The 20,758-nt window shown below is 36.5% G+C and overlaps 2 protein-coding genes across 5 annotated transcripts in view; one reads left to right on the forward strand and one right to left on the reverse strand.

Annotated features, from left to right (window-relative positions):
* Positions 1-1,681, reverse strand: part of LOC136855401 (serine dehydratase-like) — a 28,416-nt gene extending 26,735 nt beyond the window's left edge. Inside the window, exon 1 of the mRNA XM_067132389.1 lies at positions 1,506-1,681. The gene's annotated coding sequence lies outside the window, so the exon portion shown is untranslated. The remainder of the gene's footprint in view (positions 1-1,505) is intronic.
* nompB (intraflagellar transport protein 88-like protein nompB) overlaps positions 1-20,758 on the forward strand; it is a 73,131-nt gene that overhangs the window by 25,597 nt on the left and 26,776 nt on the right. For 2 of the 4 annotated variants that reach the window (XM_067132376.1, XM_067132379.1), the window contains exons 1-7: positions 7,839-7,961; positions 10,522-10,753; positions 11,594-11,692; positions 18,575-18,750; positions 19,213-19,408; positions 19,857-20,074; positions 20,498-20,729. In XM_067132376.1, the coding sequence (XP_066988477.1) occupies positions 10,607-10,753; positions 11,594-11,692; positions 18,575-18,750; positions 19,213-19,408; positions 19,857-20,074; positions 20,498-20,729 (1,068 nt within the window). In that variant the 5' untranslated portion in view covers positions 7,839-7,961; positions 10,522-10,606. Of the gene's footprint in view, positions 1-7,838; positions 7,962-10,521; positions 10,754-11,593; positions 11,693-18,574; positions 18,751-19,212; positions 19,409-19,856; positions 20,075-20,497; positions 20,730-20,758 lie in introns of those variants that run through there. The other 2 variants (XM_067132377.1, XM_067132378.1) reach the window with 2 other exon arrangements.

The raw sequence follows: 20,758 nt of genomic DNA on the forward strand, positions 1-20,758 counted from the left end.
AAGCAGTTTTGGGAACATTTTTTGATGCAGAATCATTTGAGATTAAATGCGTTTTTGTAGACCTCAGTGAATTGCCCAACTGTAAAGCTGATACTATTTATGATAAGGTTAAAGAGAGTAAGAGAGCTTGCAACAACCCTATGACAAATGTGATTGGATTTTGTGCTATGTTATGTTTGGTGAATATCATTCTGTTTCCCAATTATTCATGAGAGACTGTCTTTGGATTTCATCTGTGAAATGCTTATGTCATTTGATACATTTATGGTCAATAGAAAGGACTGTAGACTACTATAGAAGCTACAGAACCTGTGTGAGACTACAACTAGAGGAGACTGAAGCGCCTACACTTGCATTGCCATTCCCTTACACCATCTTTGCACTTGCTGATTTCCATCGTTATTGTAAGCGAAAAAACATATCAGCATGGAGAGATATTCAAAGAAAAATGGCTTCAAAACAATTTAGCCTACTGAAGGCGCGGTAGTGACGTCCACCGTCGAGTCACTACAGGTAGACGAAGGTATACCCCCCTCACCCCCTTAACTAGTTTCAACGACCGATTCCATCTCATGCTGAGGAATACTACTACGTGAAACGCTATGGTTTTTTTTTTATAGGAACAAATAGAGTACTTATTGACGGATCATTCCTAGATAGTGACCCCCAAGGGTTTGCCGGGGTCGTTATCTAAGGTTAATATTTCTTGGGGTCATTATCTTTACGATATTTACAGTCTTTTGTTTATATTTTTACAGTAATCCCCAACGGGTTTGTACTAAACACGCCGCAAAGATTGATACATACCGGGTTAAAAACCCTGGGGGTTCATTATCACGGAAAGATCCGAAGTTACCATACTTTGTCATACTGTTACTTACACTGGGTTCCTGATTACAGTGGGCCTTCCACAACACCGTGAAACTGTGCTAATATTTCTTTGCAGCATTCCGTGCCCAAGCTGTATTTATTTTTATATTTTATTTTTCAACCATTCCCCTATTTCTTTTCCGTTCATGCGGTCCAAATTCCTTAACTCTACTGAAAGTTTTCACATTTCATCTAAGAACAAACCCTGAGTCAGGCAAGCTCTTAAAGAGTTTAGACACGAGCTCTGTCACACCGATAAACCACCGTGCATAATAATAATAATAATAATAATAATAATAATAATAATAATAATAATAATAATAATAATGTTTTATTGATGTTGCCCAGATCAAAGCTGCGCTTTAGCTTAACATCTGGCATTAAGGCCAGCATAATCATCATAATCAACGACATAAAAAGAGGCCTTGTTGCTATGTTGGATTTGTTTCTTTGTTACCAACATTTGATGATGCTGAACACGAAATTAAACATTCAGATCTCTGAAAGTTACCTTGAAATTCAGTCAGGTCCGCAGAAACAGAAACAGAGAGCTAAAGCATGCTAAGGTGTATTCGTTGACTGTTCCTTATCACCCTATCCTATTAGGCTATGCAGTCAAAGCTTAAGTAACTAACCTTGTATCGAAGAATGAATCTAGATGTTTATAAAGCGGTACGCGAGGCTGTCTGAATAGGAAGCGGTGTTTTCTTCAAGTAAATGCTACTACGACTAGGCTATATGAGCCCCTTATGCTCCATCAAGGTCATATCTTTCAGTACCACTTGTCGACTATCAGGCTCTGCTCAGTGTCAACAGCTTTTTATGGCGGTGTTTTAGACGGTCGTTCGTCATTGGAGGCAGCTAAAAGTTGGTCTCGGATAAATTGTTTTCGAAAAATATCTCAAACTTTGGGGGAACTCATTAAGCTATATGGCATTGTCGTGAGAAGATTCGACTAAATAGTATTTAAAACTAAAAGGTATTCAAGGATTTATTGACACCAATTTTACTGCAAAGGCTTATCGGAAAGATTGTATTTTAATACCACTGTTGCCGTCCATACCATTTCGATTTAGAGCTAAAATATCTTGTTCAGAGATTTAAGTTTTATTTGCTGTGTCATCATAATAGCGCACTAAATTACAGTTATTATTGAAGAAGTTACAAAGCTTATTTAACAAAGAGCCAAATCACTATAAATCCAGGATTTATAGAGCACTCTGTTAATCCTGGTAAATCCCTACATGATACGGCCACGTCCGTCCTAATAAATGTCACTGGATACCCGGTAAAAGAATAAGATATATGTTTTGATCCATATTCCAATAAAGAGTATGAAATCTCAATACTCAATAAACCTCTTCCAGTCATTTATCACACTCAGGTGTTACTACCCGCCGTAAGTGGTCATTACTAAAGATATAAATCCAAGGTGACAGCGTAAAAAAAAAATATAAAGTCTTTTATGAGAATGAGAAGGGTGGGGCGGAGCTCAGTAGTTTGAAATTAAAATATGACAATGAGAGTGTAAAGGATAAAGGAGAATAGATTTAATGTACGTGCGTTTTTATAGATTGGTTAAGGGTGATTACAAGTCCTATACTGTTTTTAAAGATTATCTTTCGAATGAATACCGATCAGCAGTCAAATTTTTGGTAAATGTATGTCAGCTTTGATAAGATTCTGCTTGGAATACTGTTAAAACTGTAAAATATTGTATATTTTCTCTAATAAAAGATAAAAAAAAGTTATTCGAAGGATTTCCAACCGAGAGCAGGTGCAAGAGAGTTAAGCATAATAAGAATTGATAACGCCTTATAAAGACTGCTTGGATAAAGTGAGACAAATACTGCATCTGTAGGAAGTACGACATTAACATAGAAGTGGTCAGACAGTATAAGACAAATGTTTAAACAGGAAGTAAAAGGCAGATTTTGGATGAAATTTAGTTTAAAATATGATGGGTAGGGCTTAAAGAAATGTTTAGAGGAATTAAGAATTGGGTACGAGGGAGGCAACAATAATGATGAAGGTTAGGCTAGATAGGCCTATGCAGGAACTAAAATGTAACCGTAAATTGAAAAATGAAGATATGAGCTATAAATTATTATCAGGAACTAAAGTGTAACCATAAATTGAAAAATGAAGATATGAGCTATGAATTATCAGGAACTAAAATGTAACCAATAAATTGAAAAATGAAGACATGAACTATGAATTATTTGGGAAGAAGAGGAAACAGTCAAACATATATTTAACTGCCATAGACTTAAGGGGCTAAATGAAAAACACTTAGCGTAGTAACTATCTCTGACTAAAAAAGAGACTAGATTCACGATACAGGCACTGAAGATAAGAAATAGATAGTGACAAGAAAGTGCTTGTCAGGGTAGATAATAGTTAATGAGGTTGAACTTGCCGCAGGTAACAATATTTTGTAACTACTCGAGTAATGTGCCCACCGGTTAAAGTTGTGGAGTAGACTTATAAACTTAAGTCATACAAATGCTTCAAACATGACTCCATATTATTAGTGTTGGTTATACTGTGAATTGTCAAAAGTTCAATTTTCATAGCAATGATGTCCCACATGATATTTGCCCCGAGTGAAGTTCTAAGGGACAATTCTTCCATTCGTCCCCTTCTGTTTCTTCCAAGCCCACATTTCTCCTTCCTTTGTCCCTCTCACTAATCTCAGTCTCATTGTGCAATAAAACCCGTTTCTTTGGCTCTAGCGCTTTTATTATCTCATAGATAATCAACTTAGATATATTAAATATTTGGTCCTATGTGTCCTTGTTTTGTAACACTCGTCATTCCCAATTCTTTTCCACGTCATATCTTAAATTAATTTTTGTAATGTTCCCTTCGTATGTCTTAGGAGTTGTATCGGTTGTGCTTGCGGATATTTATTATTCCTTCACGACTGTATTTTTTTTCCTTTGATGGAATCTCAAGGTTTTTTAATCTATAGATATCACTACAAGACTCTTTTTGTTGGGGGTGGGGCGGGATTTCTGCCACATAAAATTGTAGTATGAATAAATTGCCCTCCATTCTTCCTCGTGCTCTAAATACTAGTGTTTCTTTAATTTCCATATTCCTTTATAGGTGTTCATGTATTTCATCCTTCATTATAGACGTAGATATCTGACGTAATATGGTAGCTAGTGTTTGGGCCACAGGCTCTTTGCTATTAGGTTCCTTACTGTTTCTTCACTTTTATTCCAGGTATTTTCGATGGTCTTGGGTTTTCCTTTTCCTCCATGCCGTTTTGGGTTTTGCAGGCTTTTCTATTCACTGATTATCCTTATTTAATGCTTTGTGTAATTTTTTTTCAGCCGTTTACGCACTTCTTAGCTTTTTTCATTATCTGCGGCTGATTAATTAGTATTTTTTTTTATGGCGATGTGCTCCCTTACATCTTTAGAATATGCCTGTCCTATCAAGTACGCATTCTTTATCATATAATGTTTCTTTATATTTCGCTCTTTCATCATTATTTCATGCACAATTGGTCATATTTTTTCGATTTGCTCCTCTGCTTCCATTTTTGTTATCTTCTTTCAGTTGTCACTCTATAACTGTATTTCTTCTTCGTTTTTCTCTTTCCTCTTAATTTATGTTTCTAAATATTTTCTTCCTTCACTTCTTTAGCCGTCTCCATTTCATGTTCCCTTATCGCCATTTGAGCCTTATCTTTATGTCGCTGGCAGTATTGTGGCACCCTTTCTTTCTCTTCTCGTATTAGGTACCTCTATGTGTTTACTGAGTCTTTTCCTCTTTATTTTTTCTTTCGTCTCATCTTTTATCACTGATTCATTCTGACTCCGTTTTCTTTGCCCTCTTATATCTTGCCTGCGGCCTTTCGTTTGGCCGTCCTTTCTACAGCATCGTCAAATTTCCCCATCTTCGTCACCACTTCTGTAATTGTTTTTCTACCCTATATTCTCTTAGGCTTTCTTCATCTGTTTAATAGTAGCCTACATATTTTCTTCCTGTGGCCCTTTACTGTGCTTTTCTACGCTTGCGTCTGTTATTATTATTATTATTATTATTATTATTATTATTATTATTATTATTATTATTATTATTATTATTATTATTATTATTATTATTATTATTATTCAGGAGATGAACACTGTTCATATGGAACAACCCATAGGGGCCATTGACTTGAAATTCAAGCTTCAAATAATATGGTACTCATTAGGAAGTAAAAGAAGGTAAAGGGAAATACAGAGTGAAGAGATCTCACTTATTAAAAAGGAAAAGTAAATTAATAAATAGGTACAAGTATATTAAAATGCAAGGAGTATAGCATTAGGGTAGTAATACATTGCATCTTCACTTGAACTTTTGAAGTGCCAGTTGTACGACATCCTCAGGGAGACTGTTACATAGTCCAACGGTGTGAGGAATAAAGGACCTCTGGAACTGAGAAGTTCGACAGCGAGGCACATTTACTGCACGTTGGTGCTGCTTTTCAGCAATCTGGTTGCTCACGGTAGATAAAGGGGATCAGGGATCAATTGTGAATGGGAAAGATCTCTATTGAAATACAACTTATGAAAAAGTGACAAGCAAAAGACTACCCGTTGATGGTCCGCGTCACAACCGCTAATAGTAGGAAACAGAAACCTACCACCACGAGCAACTCCATTTAAAAGAGATAATTCTCAGGCAGAAGCAGACATCTACACCGGAGAACAGTATTCTAGAAAAGGAAGCACAAATGACCTAAAACAGGTTGCATTGCTTTTATTAGTTATTGATACATGAGGCCTTACGAACAATACCTACCTTTCGTGCGGCATTTGCTGCAACTTTCATTAGATGTTTCACAAATGTAAGATGAGTCAAAAGTTACACCTAGAATAGTTAACACTTCAGACTCAATCGGCAAAGTCCCATCCACCTGAAGGGGAGGATGGGGTAAAAAATCTGTACGAGATCTGCTAATCAATAGTGTTTTGTTTTACTGGAGTTCAACCGTATACCCCACCAACTACACCATTCACTGATCCGGTCCATGTCCCGATTGAGACTGAGGGCAGCTTCATTTCTCATACTCCTACACCCACAAGTGTTGCATCATCGGCATACTGAACAATCTTGCTTTCCCGGTAAGCAACCAAGAACACTACCCTGCGGAACTCCGGACACAATAGGTCTTGTTTCACTCAAGATTCCATCAACAGCAACTCGCTGCTGCCTACCTGTAAGGAAATTTTGAAGTAATCCTAAAACATATCTACCGACTCCAAGATTCCTAAGTTTATAAATAAATAAATGCCTTATTTACTAAATCGAAAGCAGTACTAAAATCTATTTGAATTACTTTGCACTCAAAACCCTTTTCAAGGCTCTCTTGCTAATACTATGTCAAGCCTAAAAGAGTATCTCCGGTACCTAACTGCTTCCTGTATTCTTATTGACTATCAGCTAACAATCCTTTAGATTCCACATACTTATATAGTTGCTTAAAAATAAGTTTTTCAGCAACTTTGGAGAGCACAGGGAGAATAGAAATTGGACTAGTTACTGCAATCTGCAGATATGCCACTCTTTGGAACAGGCACTGTATTATTAAGTTTGCGCTTATCCGCAAAAGTATTACGTCGTCATAAAAATCTATAGAATCTACTAATCTTGGGAAAACACACTAAAAACTTAAAAAAAAAAAAACAAAGGGAAGAAACCATCAGGACCTTCTCCACCTCAGCGATCAAGAGTGTCCAGAATTTCCTTAACATCCCTGGAGCCAAGTGCAAATTTTGTAAGAATAGGTTCAGGATGACTAGTATCCGGGGGAGGGACATCCTCAGCTGATTGCTTAGTTCCACAAGTTCGATTGAACTTGACCCAAAGATAGATGATGCCAATTTGGTCCACCACAAATGAGGCTGAGTAATTCCTTCAAGTTTCCTCTTCAAGGAATTAATGTAATTTCTCTCGGGTGTATGGTAAGTTCTATTCGCAGCAAGGTGAGACTCAACAAAAATGGTGTAATCATCGGTTGAACGATTTCGTCTCCGTGTTGGATTTAGTCTGTTTGTCATGATAAGCTCGCCTACTGTACATGTATCATCAAATCATGGCTGGTCATATCTCATTAAAATAGCCATCAGCATTTCATTTAACTTCTTGGGATCAGGATCTAATACAGCATCTGAAATATTAAGTGTCTGACAAGCCTCAACAATGCACTCCTAATTGGCTCTAGATTTCAGCTAGACATCCTGGTTAATTTGTTCCCTGGAGCTCACACAGTTGCGGGCACACTACACCTGAGATAGGCACAAATTTTAACTAAAAACGGATTTTCAATTATTTTACTTTCGTCTCAGTACCCCTTCTTCATATAGCAGATTTCACTTGTTATTTAATGTTCCTTCCAATTATATAAAAAAAAGGTAATGCCACCTATAGTGGGCTAGTTACCTAATCTACAGGATTCCGCAAATTTGAGAGTTTGCTTCTATTCAAAAGCCGTTCCTCGTTCATCAAAGATACTTGAAATAATTCTGTGTGAACATACAATTCAGTATGTAATTTAAGATAATTTCTTTTCCATTTTTGTCATCTCTTCAAGTTATCCGAGGAACCTTATCCACGTCGTTGAATAACATATGTTTTGGTCACCAATACCCGTAATTTCAGTAAGGTGCAACGGTGCCACGTTTACTCCCCAGGAGTAAAATAGTGTAGTTACCACATAATTAAAATAATTGTTGTTTTTGGAATAATGAATGTAAATCTTTTTTTGCATAATTGAATGTCAATTACATTACCAACGGCTCATTTACAATGGACTATTTCTGTGTCTAGTGATGTAGCCGACTCATACTACCCTTACAATAGTCAATATCTAGCCAGCCTGGGCTGTAAATTTATTAAAAACATTGGTCTACTTATTCTTTTATGAAGTTACATATTAGGTATATACGAAGTATGCAAAGAACAATCAGAAATACTCTCAGGAATTCCTGACGTCGAAATGTTTACGTTGGCAATTTGGCACCGCCGCATACAGCACACATTCCTTCCTAACAAAATTTGACAGGCGCTGCATCTGAATCTTCGGGTAGGTCAGTTGTAAAACATACTGCGAATCTTTTGAATTAAAACAGTACTCTTGCTGGCGGGAGGCTGTTAAATATGGGTGGAATTTCAGCATGCAATTCAGTACAGTTTTCATGATATATTGTCGTGGTATTTTAAGCGAAAGATAAAAGATATGGTGTTAGGCCATCTGCTGGTAGTATCCTTGTCCTTCGGGTTAGATTATAGATTTATTTTGTTTATATATTGACCTAGTTTTTTTTATTTACACAGCAATCGTTGATCATGATCCCATAATAACAGCCCTAGTTATTATTTTTAGATTAAACCTTTCGGTCACTTGTGGTAGGCCATAGCAGTGTTATCTGTCCCTTGGCCAGAATTGTTGTTATGGATATTTTACTTTACTGAAGCTTGCTCTCGAGAAAGTTGATATATATGCTGTGTCATTTCTGTGTCATTTTAAAGCAGAATACGTGTAATTTATCGTAATTTGTTAAGAGAAAATGAAAGGCCACAGTGGTGAGTTGCAAGTTAGCCTACCTTGAATGAAGCGTCAAAGCGTAGGCCAAATTGACTTTTGGGATGGATTTTTTAAGTGGATGATATCCTGAGGAAGGGATGAATATCTTTCAAACAAATTTACTCTGTTGGATTGCAGGGTTAAGTAATTTAAAATTTCACAGTGCATAGTATTTTTATGTGAAGTTTTGCCATCTTAGGTTATACTTAAGTTTGATCAGGTTCGTGGCTTGTACAATAGCCGAGGCAGTGTGGTTTAGGTGATTGCACATGTAGGGTGCCAGTGGGTTGATAATGGAATATGAGTTTTCCCATCACAAAATCGAACGTAAAAGTGGAATGAACATTTTTCTGTAATAAGACTCCACTGCATGTGCTACCTGGTCCCCATCAGGTAGGCTAAGTGGTGCACTGCACTGAATTTAGCATTATGCAAATCCAACTAAAAAACTTTCCTCACCTCAAAGAGTAATGTTCAGGCATTTTGAATTATGATGCTAAAATGGAAGTAAGATCAGAGACCTGTGAGTAATTTGTAGCTTGTCAACTACTGTACTGGCCGGAGTTTTGTTGTCTGTTAATTTTTCTTCCCAGAGCCTAATCATTATGCACTCTGTGCGCTGGAATGTCATTGCATTTCAACTCAGTATCATTGTCTAGGTACAGGGGAATTTTGGTCTCTGTGTTCCTGAATAACAAAGAAGTTTCAAGTATGTGAGCACCTACAGTAGGCTAGATGGATAGAGACTAGGATTGCAGAGAACTTTGGTTTTCTGCTTTCACACTATGTTTGACTGAAGGGAATAAAGTATCTTGGCTGCTATTTGTGGTAGTTGGAGTATCATACATATCACATCTACAATAGTTACTTTTTCCTGGGTGGTGACCATGTTCTCAAACCTTAGGGGTTGCTTTAGACTCTGTATCAAGATTCCTCCTTTAGCTATAAGCAAAATAACATTACGAAATGTACTTTTCACAAGAAGTTTCTTATTGCCTTATGACACAGCATAGGATGTAAATGTGGGTATTATGTGAAATGAATTGTGAGAGCAGTTCAAATTTAGTGGGCATTTAGATAGTAAATATTAAGTTCTTAGCAGTCAGAATCATTTTACTCAGGTACAATTGTTTTATCTCTATGTATGTTTGTGTATTCATTAATCTTATATAATTGGACTGTATATTTTTATATATTATATATTTTTAAATTGTATATCATATATTTTATTTTTATTTATTTTTTATATTGATAATATTTGCTTTGCTAATTTATGTCTGTGTAGTTTTTCTCTGTTAATTTGTCTTTGTTTACTTTACATGTTTTTCTTTTCATCTTTCTGTGTATCTCATATTTACCTTATACAGTATACTTATGGTTATTTGATTTTATCATCTCAAGAATGTTCAAGATTTTCAAATTAGAAGGATTCAGTTGCATACTATAAGAAAATCACAACTATATTTTAACAAATGGGCAAATTGCTGTTTGAACCTTTATAATTGCCATTATAATACATTCTTTGATTTCATTGTGTTTTTAAATCAGAAGTGTAAAACACACTGTTAAGCAGTGGAAAAAATTCTTAGTAAGTTACATTTCTTATAGTTATACTGTAATAAATCTTGAATTTTATGTTGATTTCCATCTCCATTTTTGACCTTGGATCATCTAAAAGTTATGTACTTGTAGCTTAATAGCAATGTTAATGTCTGTAACCTGCTTACAAATGTTTGTAGTAGGTCGTAGGTATGGCAGTTTCCAGAAGCAAAAAACTGTAGAGTATGATATTTTCTCCATTTCAGTCTTGATATGGGATAGAAAATGATTCTTCCAATAATCATTTCCTCTTAGTTCTTATGGTACTGACATTATTGTTACTGTAATTTGAAAGGGTGTAGTGTGCAAAGATATATGACCTGTGTGATAGTTTGTAGGTTTTATTAGTATTTTAATGATCTTGTGACTGAAAGAAAGTTTAATTTATTTTGGCTGCTTACATTCTATTTCTTGATAGATGATGTGAACTAGGAGTATTAACTTTTTAACCTTTTTATTTTCAGCAATATACAGCTGCATGTCAAATAGATAGTAACCAAGAGGCCTTGCAAGTGTTTTGTTGTAAAACCACTGTCTTGAGTTCTCGCAATGGAGACATTAAGATTTGGTGTGGATGATGATGATGACCTTTACTCTGGATTTGATGCAGTCCATCCTGCATTAGACACCCGGGAATTGGACGCTGATCAAGGTTTTCAAGAAGCTGTACGAACCAGCTATGGGCGAAGACCGCCGGTAAGATTTGGCTTTTTTCTTATCTTGTGCAAAATTGTTCAAGTTTATGCAAATGTGTGTCATAGAGTTCTGTTAATTTTTATACTAGATTTTACAAGATGTTCCTTTGTTGCTTTAAGTGCATAAGGAGTCTGGCATGTGTTAAACATTAATATGTTGGTATGGGACACAGTTTTGAACCTTAAAATGTTATTAATGTTAGTGTTTTAAAATTTCTAATGAGCTATTTGTCAGCGACTAGTCATGGGTGCCTCATTTTGGTAATCCTTGTTTATATTCTAAGCCTGATTTGCTGTTTACTGGAACCCAGTATTGTAGGTGGTGCAATCTTCTGTTGAGAATGAATAGGACTTTTTACAGATTTTTCAATGACTCACTGATGTAATGAAAACAGAAGAGACAAATGATAGTTTAAGGTGGTACATAACATAATTTTGATAGTACCAAATAAGAATATGTATTGTAACTTACCATAAGATTCAGTAACCACCGTCTGTGCATGTGAGATTTGAAGTGAGGTGAGAAACTTGTTCCTCTCCTTAAGGAATCTTGCAGTGTCTAAACTTGGGGCTCAAAAGAGCTGAGTTGGATGGTTATCACTCCAGTCTTTATTGCACCACCAAGAAATTTTGCCATCCATTTATAAGTTAAATAGAAAAGAGATGACATTTATCTGTTATGATTATATGTATATTACAATGCATACTCTCTTAATTTTTTATTTGTATTTTATGCTTAGAAATGGTAAATGATAACCTTGTCATTATTTGCATTGAATGTAGATAGTTCAGTATTTCATTAGTCAATTGCTGACAGGTTTTTCTTTCTACTTAATTTTAGACTCAAGGCCGAGCGCCAGGAACTGGTGCTCGTCTTCCAACAGGCGCTCGACTTGTTTCTGCTGCACCACAACGTCTGGGCACTGGCCAAGGAGGAGTAGTAAGACATTTTCAGAGCTTTTCTTAGATTATTAATAAGATTGTATCAGACATTTGTAATTATGAACCTCTGCGTGTTTGATACAGTCTTAAATTTAGAAGATATAGTAAAACTAGGTAAATTGACACGGCGTCCATGGTTTTTGTTTTTGTAAAATTTTGCATTAATATTTTCAATAATTTAAAAAAGTAGAAATTCATTTGTATTTTGCACGAGTTGAAGCATTTCCTCATAAGTGTAATTGCTCTATTTGATATTCTGTTGTGTACTGTACTATGATTTTGACTTTTTTTGAATATAGCTATCTACTGTAATTTTTCAAGCTCACCCATTACATATGATAACCAACATTCTTGATTTTCTAATGTCAAGATGCATCAATATCCCTTTAAAAGCCGTCATAGTGAGAAACATCCTCTTTCTTCATGTCAGCTGTGACTATGAGTTGCAAGAGATTGGGGTTGGGAGGAGGAAATTTGCTATAAAAAATGTATTTATATGAAAAATTGAATAATGTTTTAATACATTACATCTGTCTCACAATAAATCCACTACTCATAATTAGACTGTATCATAGTGTACGAGGGAAAAATTGAAGTACTTTGACCCCCACATGGTTAATGGAGACCTTTAGATTTGCCCCAAGTAACCTCTCCTTAAATGTTTTAAAAAAAGCTGGTGATTCTAAAAAATTTAGTCGACCTTTACCATCGAATGATGGTAAAGGTCCTTTTCAAATTATAGTAAATGAGGATGAGTCTTTAGAGGTGAAAAATACTAGTAGTTAACCTTCCTCATATCCCGTCTCAGATCATACTTATAATTTCTGTGTCTAAAATCCTTCTCGAAGAAAACATTTTTGAAAAAGACACCGCTAAATGCCTTGAACATGGTACTATTCATAAAAATCATCTGAAGCCATTTACAGATAGTTCAAAGTCAATAAATGGTGTTGGATGTGCTGTAATACATGAGGGTGAATCATATGTAACTGAGTCAGCTGACTGTAATTCTGTACTCATTGCAGTGTTGATAGCATTAGTTAAGGCTTTGGGCTTTGGAACTGGTTTTAAATGGTAAAGGAAAATGTTTGGTCATGTACTATGACTGTAAGAGTGGCTCTTTTGCATTTCTTGTTGGCACAAAATTGTTTAAATCTACTGGGTTCCTTCTCATGTTGGATTTTATGGTAATGAGGAAACAGACACAAGCAAAAAATCACTTAGATAGTTATCACATATTAGGAAATATGTCCCCTAATCTGTTATGAAAAGACCTATCATAGGTCATAAACTTTTAGGAAGTTGTAAGAAAAGAGGCTATCTCCTCTTTGTCAATACAGGCAGTCCCCGGTTTATGCAGGGGGTTCCATTTCAACGCCGCTTTGCAAGCCAAAAATCGTTGTAACCCGAAATATCGTCGAAAATCCTAAGGAAACCTTACTTTTAATCCTTTGAGTGTCTTGAAAATGTCATAGCCTGCATTCTTATTAAGTTTTTCATCAAAAACCTCCGAATTTTGAACATTCTGCCACTTTGGAGCCATATTTCTTCCCTTGGATCGATGTTGTCGGCGTTGTAAACTCGGAACATACGTTGTAACCCAGGAAATAATTTTTGATGAATATATTTGAAGAGCTTCGTAAACTTGGAATGTTGTAAGCAGAGCCCAGCCTAAAGTGGGAACTGCCTGTAGTAAAAAATACAAAACCATGAGGGAAAATAGTAGCCCTTGGCAGACTAATTTTAATAACTAAAAACTTGAACTTGTTTCAACTCAGTTGAGGATTGGCCATGCCCACTTCACACACAATGAATTTCTAGATGATAGCAGTACTGTACACTGGTGTGTGTGTGTGTGTAAATTGTGAAAGGTTACTATCAGTTGGTTGTGTTTCAATGCATTTTTCTCAATGTATAAGCAGTAGAAGAGAGTATGGCCTTCCTGTGAAGTCTTGTGCTGAGATTTATGGGGACGAAGTTATACTTGAGCCCCTTTTGGCATTTTTAAAAGAAATTGATATTTAAGCAACAAAAAACTTTATTATTTTTTTATATTTTTATGAATATGTCATTTTTATGCACTAGTGTGTGAATTTTTGATAACAGTCATTTTTAATCAAAATTCCTATATTCATTGCCTGGTTTCAGACCCCAGGGCTTGGCCATATGGCTTAAATTTCATACATTCATTCGTAAAAGATGGCAACAGAAAACCGATTAACTACACCAAACATGATTGTTTGGGTGTTTGCCTCAAGGAATGTACATCCAGCAGACAACTGCCTTTAACCCTAGAGGGGCATCCAAGGCAGCAACCTGTGGTTGAAAGCAGGTGTACTTATGACACTTACAATGTGAGAGATTCAACCTTTGATTCTTTCTTGCAATGGGGCAATAAGTGAGTCAAGGTTAAGATGCAGATGACTAGCTTGCCTCTTAGAGAAAGAGAACGGACACTGGCTGTTAAAAGATTGTCGTGAGCTGTTTTGGCATCATCATCCTCAGGCAATGTCTCTTCTTCAGTGAGTGCCAGGATTAACCAGAGATATTCAAAAGAAGATGTTCACCATCACGGGAGATTAGTTCCATGCCTGTGGCCTTGGGCAGGAAGCCCACTATTCTCCCAAGATGCTGATCACTCCAGTAAAGAAAGTGAGGTATGAGAATCTACAGACCATTTGGTCTTCACTGAACTGCAGCTTATGACAAACCAAAAATGGCCATGGTCTAGCAGAATGAGGCTTCTTTCGTGGAGATTCTAGATTGAAGGGGATGGCATTTTTAGTCTTGAATGATGGTAGAAGCCAGATAAGGAGGTGACAGAGCATTACCTAGGACTAACTCAATCAAAGACAGCCCAGCCATTCATGTTTTAGATTTGCCACTGGCCATACTATGTTGGACATCATGATGGATGGCAAACTGAGGACATAGAACTGAAGTATCAAGAAAAGATATGAAAGACTTATGTCCTACTCGCACGTCTTCATGATCTCAGACCATTTTTTGTGTACAGTTGCAGTCATGGCTTCTCATTGTATACTGCTATATAATGTCTATAGCATAATCATTATTCACTTATCCTCAGTCTCCTTGATGATGGAGATCAGCACATCAATGATAAATCTGGGAGTTCCTGGCTATGGTGAATTGGCAGGAGTGGGTGTTGGGAACCATCAGTTTGCTGCCTTCTGATGAAGTAAGATCATTAGATGATGTTGCCAGGTTCAAGAGGAGTTGGTCAGTGCTGAGTCCCCATTCATATTAGAATGGTGATGTACCTCTTGGTCAGTGTTGTGATGAAAAAGTGGGATTTGCCAGGAGATCTGTACAACCTTCTGTCTTATTTGGACATCAAAGACCTTAGGGTTTTGAACCTGCTGCACATATTCCTGTTCCTGAAGAGGGGGTTAGAAGAGATTTGGTGAAACTAATCTGAACACTGACCAAGCAAGCCATTCATAATTTTCAATGTTTGACCCATTCTAGGAAACAGTTGACAACTGGTAGGAGAAGCTGGCAGCTGGGATTTTCTTCTTACCAGAGGGACAGGAAGCAAAGGAATCCTAGAATGCTCTCCTGGTCTTATCCTTCTACATGTGAAATGTCAGCTCCAGTAAGAAGGCGGCAGTTATCCTTTTGGCTCAAGAAAGGCAGATGCCCAACAGCAAAGCTCCAGGTTAGTAGGGAAAGATGGAAGTGAGGATGATGTTCCCCCACAGACAGTTCTTATGTCAATGTAGACTGGTTTCCAGAAATTCTGAAGATTCTGGAAGCAGTTAGGAAAGGAGTCTTGGATGATGGAAGTCACTAGGAATGGCTATCAGCTTCAGTTCGTGGAGACATGAACAATCACGGTTTTGAACAATGAGATGATATCAACGTTGCAGGTGCAGGTGAGCGAGGGTTTATGAAACAATTCATCTTGGTTCTATAATCATCTGTTTTTGGTGCTAAACATGACAGGGGGATGAAAACCAAATATTGATCTCAACTCACTGATGTAATTCTTGCATAGAGGCCCTCATTGATGGAAACAGATTAGACTTTAGTTGGTTTGTCATTCACACCTGACTTGTAACAAAGACTCAAACTTCAGGGAGCATGGGCCATTCCACAGCATCCTTTGCCATTCATTTTTTGCTTCATTCTTTAGTAATGAAGAGAACCTTCTCTTTGTAGTGAGAGCCTTTCTTCATTGCCGTAGGAGAACCAGAGACTCCCTAGGTGACATCTCCACATTGTTTCTCTCTACAGGCCAGTGCAAAAAACAAGTCATAAACTCAACTACTGACTTACCAGGTTGACCTTAGAGCTTTTAGGCATAATTTGGATTAGATATCTCTTTTAAATTCAGGAACAAGGTAATGTCAGTCTACCTTTGCAAAGAGATTAACTCACAGGTGGTTTGAATGTGTACTTGTTGGGACCTTTGTTGTGGGGTACCAGGTTTTACCTTTGGGAAAAACTTGGATGAGTCCCATTACTCCTTGACTTTTGGGAGACATAGGCTTCCAGTGTTATGAGCCTGTACATGTCACATGGATGGTAAGTGACCTGAGTCATCTGACACTTACAGTAATACATGGCTTTGCTCTACACTCTGAAGGGATTGTAGTTACGTGTAACAGACTTCTTGGTTACAAGAGCATTGGTTCCTGGACTTGACCAGTCCCCAGGTACTTTTAGGGGTCTTTCAGGTCTTGATCACCATTCTAGGGTATTCAGAAGATTGGATTACCCAGCAGAATTAGGATTCGAGCATATGTTAGTAATTGGGCTAATCCTATTTATAGGATTAGTTTTCATACAAACTCATTATGCCTAATGATTCTCCTACTACCAGCCTCACAGATCCAGCTTCATATCACGATTACATAACAAAGGGGCAGACACCTTGGGTTCTGGATGGTGCATCCACTATGTTACTACTGATCTGTCTTTTATACAAAACTGTTTATGAGGGAATTGGAAGACCATGAATGTGGTCACATATGAGTACAGTATTTGGCTTTTTTGAGAAAACATTTTTACAGTAAAATATTTTTATACAAAGCTGTTAATCATAAATAATCCTAATCTGTGCAAAACACACTCAGACACACCATTCTGGAAGGTTGAAGAAAACATCCCCAGTGTTCAAGTGCCAGCCAGTTCTGTCTGGCTCTGAAGTAGACATCTTTCATTCTCTGGCTCTGAAATAGACATCTTTCATTCTCCTGTGTTATCGTCCATCAAAAGAGAAAAGGGAAGGGATATGGGTACTGAAAATTATGATGATGGGCTTGTATAAAAAAATGTTTTTATTTAAAACGTTTTATGTTTTTTTAGAAATCATTAATCATAAATAGGAGGACAAAGGAGATGAGCCTTTGCAGAGAAAGGAAGATATGGCTGTAGATAGGTGATCGAGTTAGCACTAATCTAGTAGATAATGGTTGCTTCCACAAGTAAATGATATGCAATGGAGGAATAACTGAAGGGAGTTCACTTACAAAGCACAAAAGGCATAAAGGCCTGATACTCCATGTTTATCAGTAGAAAGCTAATGCTTTGAGTTTTCCAATAAAATTTAAAACCTCTACCTTAAAAGGAAATGGGGTCAACACGAGAGAGAGAGAGAGAGAGAGAGAGAGAGAGAGAGAGAGAGAGAGAGAGAGAGAGAGAGAGAGAAGAGAGAGAGAAGAGAGAGAGAGAGAGAGAGAGAGAGAGAGAGAGAGAGAGAGAGAGAGAGAGAGAGAGAGAGAGAGAGAGAGAGAGAGAGAATTGTAGGAATTTGGTGTACAAAGATGTAACATCATTGTAGTCACTTCTTAGTATAGACTGCACTTAAAGACAATTAATCTTGTTTTATATGGTAACTACTGTTTTGTCATGTGGAATCTAGTGAAGCATCCAGGTGAATAAAATTTATTTTTCTGAGTTTGCTTTCTTTGTATTATAGTATGGGATAGAACCACCTTACTAGGCTAGCAAATAAGGCATTATTAATTAATGGTCACTGAAATATTAGTCATCAGAGACATGCTACTCAAAGTTGTTTGCTGTAGGAATTAAGTAGAGAGATGCCAGCTGATAAGTGTTAGAAAAACAGGTGTTCAACTCCTTTAAACAACAGAATTTATTGTTATCACCTCTGTTTCCATCAGCAATTTACTATTTCTATCAGCATTTTCGTAAATTGAATTTCACACGGGTTGTGTGGGCTGAAGTCACCAGATTGTAGTACAGTAATTTATTATACTTTGGAAAACATACTCAAGCTTAAGTATGGCTTGTTATCCCAAAACATACTCAAGCTTAAGTATGGCTTGTTATACTTATTACAAATGATTGCATGGTCATTGACATAAGAACTGAAAGCAGCTGTTACTGTGGTATGGAAAAAAGGTTATAATGCACAAACATCCCAGGGCAGACAAAAACCAAAACAGCTTAATAGACTTGGCAAAGAGAAAGATGCCAAACAAGAATAAAGTGAATTTTAATATAGGAAATTGTTTAAATGTACTGGAAATCATTGGAAAACAGGGAAAACTGTGCATTACTGCGAAGGCACTGAAAATAGAAATAAGCCACTCACAGTAACAAAAATAATGAAGGAACAAGAATAACTAGTAATCTGTGAATGGTATGCTCAAAAACAGGAAGAAACTCCTGGTGGTCTGCACTGTAGTAGGATGGGCAGAAGAATGAGAGATGTCGTTCTTGCTGCCCAATGGAGTTTATACTCTCACATGCACATTGAGCACTGGGGATTTTTGTCTGCCTTTCAAATTCAAGTATTATTTTCATAATTATTTTTTTGTACTATTTTAAAATTAACGGATTGCATCCTGTATGTGAACCTTTTTTCTACTGTTTTCTCTCATATTTTTAGCCAATGCTTATCAGTTCAATGGGTCCAGTTGGAGGAGGAGCTTCAGGTGATGGCCTAAGGCGACCAATGACTAGCATGAGAGGAACAGGGTATACATCTCAGAGTAGTATGTTTGACCCTCTCAATCAGGCAAGCAAAGGACCAGCACCACCTTTAATTTCCAAATCTGAAGAAAGGTAATTAAACAGTTATATTTCTGTTTGTAGATTACCAGTCTTACTTTGAATTATTTGCAGTACAGTTTTCTGAACATATTTTTAGCTTCATCCCCTGAGCTGTAGATAATGGCAATCTCATGTTGAATGCTTTCCAATTTTTTTATTTTATTGCATTGGACTGTGTATTGATATCTTAGCACAATAACCAGTTGTTAGAAAATTCAAAGTTTTGCATTTTGTGTTATTAGATATGGTTATGTAAACAAACAAATTCGGAGCAAGACAGAATGAGTTGTAGTGTAAACTGTCTATATTTCCTTCTCTGACTTGTAATTAGCAAATATTGAAAATGCAGCACTTGTAAAATACTATAAGCCTTATTGGAGGTATATTGTAGAATTTTCTCTCTCTCTCTCTCTCTCTCTCTCTCTCTCTCTCTCTCTCTCTGTTATTACATTTTCAAGCATTTTTTTCTCACAGTCCAGAGGAAAAAATCAAGTCTCTAGAACGTCGTGTGATGGAATTAATTGAAGAATCCTGCATTGCTGCTTCTCGTGGTGAAATTCGATTAGCCTTAGACAGAGCCAAAGAGGCATCTAGTAAAGAACGCTCTCTCATTAGGCAGCGGGAACAAGCTGGCTTATCAGATGGACATAATTTGGATCTGACTTTTTCTGTGAGTAACAGGATGGTGCCATCAGAGCTTATTTCTTATTGCTCAAAAGGAGAACTATTATTCTTTACATTAACCAGACCATTGAGTTTAAATAGAAATCTAAGAGTGCTGTCCAAGTTGGGATAAATAGATGCTCTATCAAGAGAATTGTATTGAATGATGGTTTGTGTTGGTTAATTTGTTCTATCTTCTGTAAGAAAGGAGTTCTGGAGTTATGCAATTGTTTTAAAACAGGTAGACTTTTGTCACATATAAAATATGCAACTTGATATTTTGTGTGCTTGTCAGTAAATAGAAACCCTTATAATTCAGAAACATTGCCTGTTCTGTAGACAAGTAATATGGTGGTTAGCATTGCAAGCAACAGGTGTGGACTGCTATTAAATATTTGACCAGGCTTTAGAATATGAAATTTCTCCTTTTAATGTAGTATTTTGTTTTTTAACAGGTCCTCTTCAACCTTGCAAATCAGTATGCTGCTAATGATATGTATACTGAAGCTTTAAATACATATCAAGTAATTACCAAAGACCGCATGTTTAATAATTCAGGAAGGCTCCGTGTTAATATGGGTAACATCCACTATAAAATGGGACAGTATAATAAAGCCATCAAGTTTTACAGAATGGCTTTGGATCAGGTACCAAACACCCACAAGAGTATGAGGTAATTATCAGACATAAATTTCAAAAGGCTCATAGAAATTTGCAGGAGGGGTTAAAGAAAAATAATAAAAAAAAAGAATGCTGTCTGAATACTGTCTGTTGAAGTTTAGCCTTAATTTGAAATGCCAGTTTTATTCAAAATTGTCTTCGGATGTGCGTGCCAATTACTGGCAGTTGTCTTTGTAGGTGAAATATTTGAAACAGTTAATGGATTTTTCTTTTGTCATCTAAATTTTTCATAGGTACTCATGTTTTCAGTGGGAAAAGTTTCTATGGCTCTTTGATTACTCTTATAATGTTGCTGGAATGAATATAGCTAAAGTGAGGATTTACTGTGCTAATATATGTATTCAGCACGTTTCTACTAGCACAGAGTCCTGTTTGCCTAATAGGGATATAACAAGCAAGTTTTTCTTTTTTTCAGAATCAAGATCATGCATAATATTGGTCTTGTATTTGTACGGATGGGACAGTATTCTGAAGCTTGCACTAGTTTTGAATACATCATGCAAGAGGAACCAAATTTCAAAACAGGATTGGATTTGGTCACTGCTTACTATGCCCTTGGTGATAAAGACAAAATGAAAAAGGGATTTTTACGTCTGCTAGAGTGCCAGTTAGACATTGATGATGATGAGAAATATACTTCTGCCTCGGTAATTATTTGATGTGCCGTACTTCCAAG

This window comes from Macrobrachium rosenbergii, chromosome 31 (genome assembly GCF_040412425.1).
Source record: "Macrobrachium rosenbergii isolate ZJJX-2024 chromosome 31, ASM4041242v1, whole genome shotgun sequence".
NCBI classification, from domain to species: domain Eukaryota; kingdom Metazoa; phylum Arthropoda; class Malacostraca; order Decapoda; family Palaemonidae; genus Macrobrachium; species Macrobrachium rosenbergii.